Here is an 11,513-nt window from a genome sequence, read left to right on the forward strand (position 1 = left end):
AATGAATATAATTTACAAACACGGGTCATATTGCCATACATTATCATTTTGCACAACTTAATACTGTAAAGATCACAAGCGTAATGAATGCAAACACCAATAATCATCCAAGCCAGCGAAGATATTCTCAATATTCTCCGCATGAAAATCAACAAATGTTGGAAAGTTGTAATAAGAAACATGTGTAACATCCTAATATTGTAGTGATTTTTTAAAAATGGGATAAAACTACTGGGGACTTTTAAACAGTTATTGCAAATATGTGTCAATACAGTTCTAGAAATTACTTCTGATATCAAATTGGGTGAACAAATAATAATGTGATAGTAATATAAGGGCTAAGTAACAACATATTCTTATTTAATAAACCCCAAAGCACACTTTGTATTTGACTGAACAGCTACAGGATCTCCCATCGGGCATGATCCCTCTGAAAACTACTGTAGTGCAATCAAGATGAGGTAATGATGCAACCTCTATGAACTACAAAAAGGTGAAGCCCAAATTTCAAACAACAAGGACATTAACACAACTAAATCAAAATGAAACAGGTCATGAATTTGATGGGTTACAGCGGGATTTGGATACAGTAGGGCTGTGTTTACACAGGCAGAACAGTTCTGATATTTTTACCAATTATTGGCAAAAGAGCTGATCGGTCAAAACACCAAATTAGTGGTATTTTTATGTATTTTTTTTCATCAAAAAATTGGGCTGCCCGTGTCAACATAGCCAAAGTGGCCATTACATAAAAATATGAAGCGCTAAACCTGCTTTTATACAGGCAGCCTAATTTTGATCTATTTTTTCACTAATTGGTCTTTTGACCAATCAGATCAGCTCTGAGAAAAGATCTGATGTGACTGGTCAAAAGACCAATTAGCGGAAAAAATATATGAATTAGACTGCCTGTGTAAACACAGCCTTAGACATGCCAAGTGGAAACACAAATTAATTCAGGTAATTAAACAATAACAAATTACATTTTCTCATGCTCAGAAAGGGTTTCTATAGTGGATTAAAACGCTAAGTAAAACCGTTGATAATCAAAATAAGAAAATGCTTTCTCACTTTTTAAAATCAAATCAATTTTCATAAATAATGAGTGATTTCAGATGCAGAAGAGTGGACAGTGCTTGAGACATGGATTTTGAAGAAACATCAACAGTAAGACTGCCCAAGTACACATTCACTGCATCAACCTCTAGATACAACCAGAAGGTTTCACAGCAGCAGAGAATTCATATAATGGACATCAGGCAAGGCAAAATAAAAATCACATCAAAGCACTCAAACTATAGTACAAATTAGGCATCACACCAACAGATAGATAGAGGTTGGACTCTAAGAAATATATAAACTGCCTTAAGAAAGTATTCACACCCCTTGACTCTTTCTTGTGTTACTGCCTGAATTTAAAATGGATTCCATTTAGATTTTTTTGTCACTGCCCTTCATATAATACCCCTTCATGTCAAAGTGGAATTCAGTTTAGACATTTTTACAAACTAATAAAAATTGAAAAGCTGAATAGTCTTGAGTCAATACGTATTCAACACCTTTGTTAAGGCTTGCCATAAGTTCAGGAATAAAAATGTGCTCAACAAGTCGCATGGACGTATTCTACGTGCAATAATAGTGTCTAACATGATTTTTTTATGACTACCTCATCTCTGTGCCAACACATACAGATAATTGTAAGGTCCCTGAATCGAGGAGTGAATCGAAACGCAGATTCAAAGCCCAGGGAGATTTTCCAATGCCTCACGTAGGGCATCTATTTGTAGTTAGATGTGTAAAAGAAAATACTAAACAGATGTTGAATATCCCTTCGAGCATGGTGAGGTTACTAATTACACTTGAGACAAATTCATCTTTCAGCAGGACAATAACCTAAAACACAATGCCAAATATACACTGGAGTTGCTTACCAAGACGACATTTAATGTTCCTGAGTGGGATAGTTACAGTTTTCACTTAAAGCTCACCGCCATTGGACTCTAGAGCAGTGAAAACGCGTTCTCTGGAGTGCTCAATCACGCTCAGCATCTGACAGTCCGACAGATGGTTTGGCAGATGCCAGGAGAACGTTACCTGTCCCAATGCAACTAAGTTTGGTGGAGGAGGAATAATGGTTCGGGCTAGGCCCCTTAGTCCGAATGAAGAGTAAGCTTAACACTACAGCATACAATGACATTCTAGACGATTCTATGCTTCCAAATGTGGCAACAGTGTGGGGAAGGTCCTTTCCTGTTTCAGACAATGCCCCTGTGCACAAAGCGAGGTCCATACAGAAATGATTTGTCGAGATCGGTGTGGAAGAACTTGACTGGCCTGCACAGAGCCCTGACCTCAACCCCATCAAACACCGTTGGGAAGAATTGGAATGCCGACTGCAGCAAAAAGGGGGACCAACTCCATATTAATGCCCATGATTTTGGAATGAGATCTTCAACAAGCAGGTGTCCACATACATTTGGTCATGTAGCATATATTAGTTTTATTTTTTACAAATGTTAGAATTTTTCTTCCACTTCGACAGAGTATTGTGCAGATGATTGACAAAAATATTACAATTACATCCATTTTAATCCCGCAACAACATTTGGAAAAGGGGTGTGACAACTTTCTGAAGGCACTGTACATGAAGTAGCAGTGTGAAATCACTAACACCTGGGAAAAGCATGAACAACCAAAAATCTAATTGGTAGCTTTGCAAAGGGCACTGCTGGGTCATCCATTACTGCATTTCTCAACTGGCAGAGCATTTGGACTGGTGACGCACAAGAGGGAGAGCACACAGGCAGAGAGGCAGTCAGCACCATTAGTAGAACAAATATAAAATAATTGTATACAAAAACACCAGTTTTCAATACTTGATATGCCGTTTCATACAATTAAAGGGGAAATCCAATTATTAGCGATGTTTTAGTGATAGGCCCAGCAAAAGCATCAAGGGTTTCATATTTATCTTACTACAGTTGAAGTCGGAAGTTTACATACACCATAGCCAAATACATTTAAAAACTCAGTTTTCCACAATTCCTGACATTTAATCAGAGTAAAAATTCCCTGTCTTAGGTCAGTTAGGATCACCACTTTATTTTAAGAATGTGAAATGTCAGAATAATAGTAGAGAATAATTTATTTCAGCTTTTATTTATTTCATCACATTCCCAGTGCGTCAGAAGTTTACATACACTCAATTAGTATTCGGTAGCATTGCCTTTAAATTGTTTAACTTGGGTCAAACTTTTTGGGTAGTCTTCCACAAGCTCCCCACAAAAAGTTGGGTGAATTTTGGCCCATTCCTCCCGACAGAGCTGGTGTAACTGAGTCAGGTTTGTAGACCTCCTTGCTTGAACACGCTTTTTCAGTTCTGCCCACATATTTTCTATAGGATTGAGGTCAGGGCTTTCTGATGGCCACTCCAATACCTTGACTTTGTTGTCCTTAAGCCATTTTGCCACAACTTTGGAAGTATGCTTGGGGTCATTGTCCATTTGGAAGCCCCATTTGCAACCAAGCTTTAACTTCCTGACTGATGTCTTGAGATGTTGCTTCAATATATCCACATACTTTTCCTACCTCATGATGCCATCTATTTTGTGAAGTGCACCAGTCCCTCCTGCAGCAAAGCAKCCCCACAACATGATGCTGCCWCCCCCCTTCGGCTTGCAAGCCTTTTTATGGCGGTTTTGGAGCAGTGGRTTCTTCCTTGCTAAGCGGCCTTTCAGGTTAAGTCGATATAGGAGTCGTTTTACTGTGGATATAGATACTTTTGTACGCGTCTCGTTCCTGAGCGGTATGACGGCTGCGTGTTCCCATGGTGTTTATACTTGCGTACTATTGTTTGTACAGATGAATGTGGTACCTTCAGGCATTTGGAAATTGCGCCAAGGATGAACCAGATTTGTGGAGGTCTACAATTTTTTTTCTAAAGTCTTGGCTGATTTCTTTTGATTTCCCCATGATGTCAAGCAAAGAGGCACTGAGTTTGAAGGTAGACCTTGAAATACATCCACAGGTACACCTCCAATTGACGTCAATTAGCCTATCAGAAGCTTCTAAAGCCATTTTTCTGGAATTTTCCGAGCTGTTGAAAGGCACAGTCAACTTAGTGTATGTAAACTTCTGACCCACTGGAATTGTGATACAGTGAATTATAAGTGAAATAATCTGTTTGTAAACAATTGTTTGAAAAATTACTTGTACAAAGTAGATGTCCTAACCGACTTGCCAAAACTATAGTTTGTTAACAAGAAATTTGTGAGTGGTTGAAAAACGAGTTAACTGCATGTGTTCACATGCATATTTTTCATGTCAACATTGATGGCACACAGATCATTTTAGGGTGGTGTGTTAACAATATCTTCAAGTGATAGAACATTCTAAATTATTTAATATGTTCACAATCTAACCAGTGTATAAAACAGTCATAACAATAGTCCAGAAATGTTGTGAAAATCAAAAACACTGAACTGCGACTCTGATCAGGACTGCTTTGACGTCACCCATATCACACAGGTTAAGAGATTAAATCAATTCAAAACACGGTTCAAGAAATACAAAGGAGGGAAGTGTAGCTTGAACTTGTGAGAACCATTGTGAGTAAAAACAAATCTTAAAATCTTCAATTTACAGGCAAGCAACATTTAACAAATATGGGAAAACAAACCCGAGGATGAGCAGAGGCCAGTTAGTCATTTGTAGAGCACAAAGTTGAGGTGGCCACAACAACATGTTTTGGGAACATGAGTCAGGGTTGTGTCAACGGGCAATGTTTCCACAGCAACCTCAGCAGGTGTGTGGGACAGCAACAGGCAGGACTATGTGAGTGACAGCGGGGTGTACCATTCCTGAGCCAAGGGATGGGCTGGGGGATCAGGCAGGCAGATGAGTTGCTGAGTTGTCTAATGCCTACTCCATCTTCTGCTGCAGTTTCTTCTGGAAGCAGACAGGCAGGATAGAGAGTACGGCCAGGACACCTAGCACAATCAGAGAGTTCCAGGACACTGCCTCCCCAGCTGTCGTCAGTTTATACAGTGTTGTACCAGCGTTGATCGCCACGAAGGACGGTGGGGCCACTCCTGACAGTCGGAGATAAGGGAGGAAGTCAGGATTGTAAGACAGCCAAGGCATTCCTTGGCGATCACCAAATATTTCTGTAGAAAAGTCAACAATAAAGGCTTGAGCTCCTTTTTTAAATACTGTGTTGAGCTGTTGACAGTAGGTGCACTTGATTCAAAAGCCCTGCGCACTGGGTAAGCAGCGTTCCCATTTTTAACAATTTTATTTGTCTTAAGAGACAAACTCCGCCTACCCGGCGGACCGGTAAATCTGTGACTAAGTTGAGTGCACCTACTGCGCTGCCCAATCAGATAGCTCAAGTCACCGTGGCTATAGAGTTCCATGACCCTGGCCACAGCCAAGTTTAATAGGCTACTAGCCTATGTAAGATTTACTAACTTTTAAAACCATGACCACAGAGACTGTCAACGAATACAGCAAAGAGCTGCTGTTTTTATGAGTGAGTTCATGTTTAAGTTTATATTCAGAACTGTCACTGTTTTTATTCAACACTATTACTAAAAGCTGCCTCTCTGTATGTCTGCTAGGGCTGCAGCTGCAATGAATGAGTAGCAAAGTATCGATAGCACTGTGTTTTAATATTATTAGCAGCTTGTCGTGTCGATTTTATATTCAATGAATATTTAACTTTCTCTGGTCAAAGGAACAACATGAATTTGTGCATAAGGCAGATGCGGTGCGACTCGAGTTTCACCATCAGGTGGAAAATGGTGTTCCCTCTCTCTGGTCAGTCTCACCGGAGGAAAGGAAGGAGAGAGCAGGGACCGTGAGAGGCGGTTGGGAAAAATCGTTTTTAATGGTCGACCAACTCGGAACTCCAATTCGGAGCTCTAGAAGGATGCCCCAGTTTACGACCTGAAGATCACTGACATCGTGATTTGACCTCGTTGACCATCAGATGCAGGTACCATCAATCCAGTAAAATAAAAAAGCAAATTATTTCAATTCATGCTCCACAGTGCCTCACAAATGCTAAACCAACTGATCTGTTTTATTATCAAAGTTTTGAAATATAATATGGTCTGACATTAACAATATTGGCAGGCCAAGCATATAGCCAATATGCTGTGATAATGTATTAGGCCTACTGCCCAAACCTCATTCCTACAAAACTGTTTGTGTNTATTGGCAGGCCAAGCATATAGCCAATATGCTGTGATAATGTATTAGGCCTACTGCCCAAACCTCATTCCTACAAAACTGTTTGTGTGAGGTTAATATGTAAAAAAAAAGAAAAAAAAAAATCTGCGCTGTATATCTCAGCTTGCTTTTAGACTGCGAAAGTGATCTTGACTCAGAAAATGTTGGTGACCACTGTATTAAATAGTATGAAACATTCACAAATAGCTCAGCAATAAAAACAATGCAACACTGTTTTCTACTGAGAAGTTAATACTGGAGTTTGATATATTAGCCTTACCAAAGAAAGTACCAAGGAAGAAGACCCCCAAAGGCACGTTGATGACGGGTGAGGTGATGTTGATGAACCAGTTGGGGAGAAAGGGAGTGATCCTCAGAAATATGATGTAATTGATGAGATGATCTCTGTGCTTGTCTACCTGTAATTGAAAACAGATAGCAGAACCTGTCATTCACAGTAAGGCTTGGAGGCTACTAGCCCCCTACTAAGACCCCACTGTTCTGTGGGTGCAGATAGACATGTGGCTGTTACTAAACTGTTCAAGTTTGCTTGTACTCTCATATCAACAACTTCCTACACTATTCAAGTACAGAATCTAACTGTTTTTCCTTCCAAAAGGTCTTACCTGCTGGGACCATTTCTGGGCTCTCTCTGTCAGGTATCTGTAGACCACTGGTCGCCCCACTAGATAAGATAGCATGTAGCAGAAGGAAGCTCCCAGGCCAGAGCACTGGAAAACAGTGACAGAGGCAGTACATTTTGTAAACCGAGTCTGGTTTACAGAGTCAAAGTACATTTTGTAAATGTCACCACTATTATTAGTCCTTGTGTCCATAGTATACTCACCAGGCAGACGAGGAAAAGAGCCAGGGGGAAGGGGTAGAGATAACCAGACAGGATGCTGAGGAAGATGGATCCAGGGATTGCAAATGTCTGGAGGCTGAGTCAGCAGCATCAAGGAATACAGCTCAAGGGTTGAACACACAGCAGCATGTGCACACACACACACACACTTGTGGATGCAGTCACAAAAATATAAAAAACGCAAGATGCAACAATTTCTAAGATTTTGTGGCCTGAGGAATGTTGTCCCACTCCTCTTCAATGGCTGTGTGAAGTTGCTGGATATTGGCAGGAACTGGAACACACTGTCGTACACTTAAATCCACAGCATCCCAAACCTGCTCAACGGGGGTGACATATTTGGTGAGTATGCATGGCATGGAAGAACTGGCACATTTTCCAATTCCAGGAATTCTGTACAGATCCTTGCGATATGGGGCCGTGCATTATCATGCTGAAACATGAACACATAGGTTTTCCTTCCCACCTGGACAAAAGGAACACCTATGTGAGAACGCTGTTCATTGACTACAGCTCAGCGTTCAACACCATAGTGCCCACAAAGCTCATTACTAAGCTAAGGACTCTGGGACTAAACACCTCCCTCTGCAACTGGATCCTGGACTTTGACGGGCCGTCCCCGGATAGTAAGAGTAGGCAACAACACATCTGCCACGCTGATCCTTAACGCTGGGGCCCCTCAGGGGTGTGTACTTAGTCCCCTCCTGTACTCCCTGTTCACCCACGACTACGTGGCCAAACACGACTCCAACATCATCATTAACTTTGCTGACAACACAACCGTGGTAGGCCTGATCACCGACAACGATGAGACGTCAGAGAACTGGAAGTGTGGTGCCAGGACAACAACCTCTCCCTCAATGTGAGCAAGACAAAAGGAGCTGATCGTGGACTACAGAAAAAGGCCCCCATTAACATCGACGGGGCTGTAGTGGAGCGGGTCGAGAGTTTCAAGTTCCTTCGTGTTCACATCACCAACGAACTATCATGGTCCAAGCACACCAAAACAGTCGTGAAGAGGGCACGACAAAACCTTTTCCCCTCAGGAGACAGATTTTTTGGGGGCATGGGTCCCCAGATCCTCAAAAAGTTCTACAGGTGTACCATCGAGAGCATCCTGACCGGTTGCGTCACTGCCTGGTATGGCAACTGCTCGGCATCTGACCATAAGGCACTAGAGGATAGTGCGTATGGCCCAGTACATCACTGGAGCCAAACTTCCTGCCATCCTGGACCTATATAATAGGTGGTGTCAGAGGAAAGCCCATAAAATTGTCAAAAACTCCAGCCACCCAAGTTAATCAATCAATCAATCAATTTTATTTTATATAGCCCTTCGTACATCAGCTAATATCTCGAAGTGCTGTACAGACACCCAGCCTAAAACCCCAAACAGCTAGTAATGCAGGTGTAGAAGCACGGTGGCTAGGAAAAACTCCCTAGAAAGGCCAAAACCTAGGAAGAAACCTAGAGAGGAACCAGGCTATGAGGGGTGGCCAGTCCTCTTCTGGCTGTGCCGGGTGGAGATTATAACAGAACTATCCAAGATGTTCAAAAATGTTCATAAGTGACAAGCATGGTCAATAATAATCATGAATAATTTTCAGTTGGCTTTTCATAGCCGATCATCAAGAGTTGAAAAACAACAGGTCTGGACAGGGTAGCGGTTCCATAACGCAGGCAGAACAGCTGAAACTGGAATAGCAGCAAGGCCAGGCGGACTGGGGACAGCAAGAGTCACCACGGGCGGCAGTCCCGACGCATGGTCCTAGGGCCCAGGTCCTCCGAGAGAAAGAAAGAGAGAAGGAGAAAATTTAGAGAGAGCCAAGATTTTCAAAATTTCCATAAATGACAAGCATGGTCAAATAATAATCAGGAATAAATCTCAGTTGGCTTTTCATAGCCGATCATTAAGAGTTGAAAACAGCAGGTCTGGACAGGTAGGGGTTCCATAACCGCAGGCAGAACAGTTGAAACTGGAATAGCAGCAAGCCAGGCGGACTGGGGACAGCAAGGATCACCACGGCGTAGTCCCGACGTAATGGTCCTAGGCTCAGTCCTCGACGAGAAAGAAAGAGAGAAGGAGAAAATTAAGAGAGAGCCAAGATTTTCAAAATGTTATAAATGACAAGCATGGTCAAATAATAATCAGGAATAAATCTCAGTTGGCTTTTCATAGCGATCTATTAAGAGTTGAAACAGCAGTCTGGGACAGGTAGGGGTTCCGAACACAGCAGAACAGTTGAAACTGGAATAGCAGCAAGGCCAAGGCGGATGGGACAGCAAGGTGTCATCATGCCCGGTAGTTCTGACGTATGGTCTAGGGCTCAGGTTCTCAGAGAGAAAAGAGAGAACGAGAGAATTAGAGAGAGCATACTAAATTCACACAGGACACTGGATAAGACAGGAAAGTACTCCAGTACCAACTGACCCTAGCCCCCGACACAAACTACATGCAGCATAAATACTGGAGGCGAGACAGGAGCGGTCAGGAACACTGTGGCCCCATCCGAAGAACCCCCGGACAGGGCCAAATAGGAAGGATATAACCCCACCCACTTTGCCAAAGCCACAGCCCCCGCACCACTAGAGGTAATCCTCAACCACCAACTACAATCCTGAGACAAGCCGAGTATAGCCCCAAAGGTCTCCACACAGCACAAACCAAGGGGGCGCCAACCCAGACAGGAAGATCACGTCAGTAACTCAACCCACTCAAGTGACGCACCCCTCCTAGGGACGCATGAAGAGCACCACAAGCCAGTGACTCAGCCCCTGTAACAGGGTTAGAGGCAGAGAATCCCAGTGGAGAGAGGAACCGGCCTGGCAGAGACAGCAAGGGCGGTCGTTGCTCCAGAGCCTTTCCGTTATATACTGATCTCTCTGCTACTGCACCGCAAGCGGTACCAGACCGCCAAGTCTAGGACCAAAAAGCTCCTCAACAGCTTCTATCCCCAAGCCATAAGACTGCTGAACAATTAAAAAATAGCCACCAGACTATTTACATTTCCCCCCCCCCCCCCCCCCCCTTTGTACACTGCCACTACCCTGTTATTATCTATGCATAGTCACTTCACCCCCACCTACATGTACAAATTACCTCAACTAACCTGTACCCCGCACACTGACTCAGTACCGGTATCCCCTGTATATAGCCTCGTTATTGTGTTACTTTTTAGGCAATTTTTTTTTTTAACTCTTCTTGAACTGCACTGTTGGTTAAGGCTTGTAAAGTAAGCTTTTCACGGTAAGGTCTACACTTGTATTCGGCGCATGTGACAAATAAAGTTTGATTGATTTTGATGGTGCACACAATGGCACGACAATGGGTCTCAGGATCTCGTCACGGTATCTATCTCTGATTCAAATTGCCATCGATAAAATGCAATTGTGTTCGTTGTCCGTAGTTTATGTCTGCCCATAGCATAACCCCTCGCCACCATGGGGCACTCTGTTCACAACGTTGACATCAGCAAACCGCTCACCCACACGACGCCATACATGCTGTCTGCCATCTGCCCAGTACAGTTGAAACTAGGATTCATCCGTGAAGAGCACACTTTTCAGCTGCCAGTGGCAATCAAATGTGAGCATTTGCCCACAAGTTGGTTACAACACCGAACTGCAGTCAGGTCAAGACCCTGGTGAGAACGACAAGCACGCAGATGAGCTTCCCCGAGATGGTTCTGACAGTTTGGGCAGAAATCCTTCTGTGTGCAAACCCACAGTTTCATCAACATTCTGGGTGGCTGGTCTCAGATGATCCCGCAGTGAAGAAGCCAGAGTTGGAGGTCCTGGGCTGGTGTGGGTACATGCAGTCTGCGGTTGTGAGGCCAGGACGTACTGCCAAATCTCTAAAACGACATTGGAGGCAGCTTATGGTAGAGAAATTAACATTAAATTCTCTGGCAACAGCTCTGGTGAACATTGCTGCAGTCAGCATGCCAATTGCATGCTCCTTCAACTTGAGACATCTGTGGCATTGTGTTTGTGTGACAAAACTACACATTTTAGAGTGCCTTTTATTGTCCCCAGCACAAGGTGCAACTGTGTCATGATCATGCTGTTAATCAGCTTCTTAATATGCCATACCTGTCAGGTGGCTGGATTATCTTGGCAAATAAGAAATGCTCACTAACAGAGATGTTAACAAATTTGTGCACACAATGAGAGAAATAAGCTTTTGTGCATATGGAACATTTCTGGGATCTTTTATTTCAGCTCATGAAACATGGACCAACACTTTAAATGTTGCGTTTCTTCTTATGGTCAGTATGTTAAGATATACTCCACTATAGTAGTATACAGTGCCAGTTTATTATAGATCTGCGTGCAGAACTAATTTGTAGTCATCTGCCTGCTTTCAGCAACATCACAGGCAGATAGAAGTATCAGCTATAAAAGAGGTGGGGGTGGG

General features: G+C 42.9%; 1 protein-coding gene across 2 annotated transcripts in view; it reads right to left on the bottom strand.

Moving 5' to 3' along the window:
* Window positions 1-4,384: 4,384 nt before the first annotated feature.
* LOC111975084 (transmembrane protein 41B) overlaps window positions 4,385-11,513 on the bottom strand; it is a 23,463-nt gene continuing 16,334 nt past the window's right edge. The window contains exons 4-7 of one of the 2 annotated variants that reach the window (XM_024003250.2): window positions 7,079-7,172; window positions 6,858-6,962; window positions 6,512-6,650; window positions 4,385-5,165 (exon numbers count right to left, since the gene is read on the bottom strand). In XM_024003250.2, the coding sequence (XP_023859018.1) occupies window positions 4,921-5,165; window positions 6,512-6,650; window positions 6,858-6,962; window positions 7,079-7,172 (583 nt within the window). In that variant the 3' untranslated portion in view covers window positions 4,385-4,920. The remainder of the gene's footprint in view (window positions 5,166-6,511; window positions 6,651-6,857; window positions 6,963-7,078; window positions 7,173-11,513) is intronic. The other variant, XM_024003252.2, reaches the window with a different exon arrangement.

The sequence above is a fragment of the Salvelinus sp. IW2-2015 genome, linkage group LG15 (assembly GCF_002910315.2).
Source record: "Salvelinus sp. IW2-2015 linkage group LG15, ASM291031v2, whole genome shotgun sequence".
In the NCBI taxonomy this organism is placed as follows: domain Eukaryota; kingdom Metazoa; phylum Chordata; class Actinopteri; order Salmoniformes; family Salmonidae; genus Salvelinus; species Salvelinus sp. IW2-2015.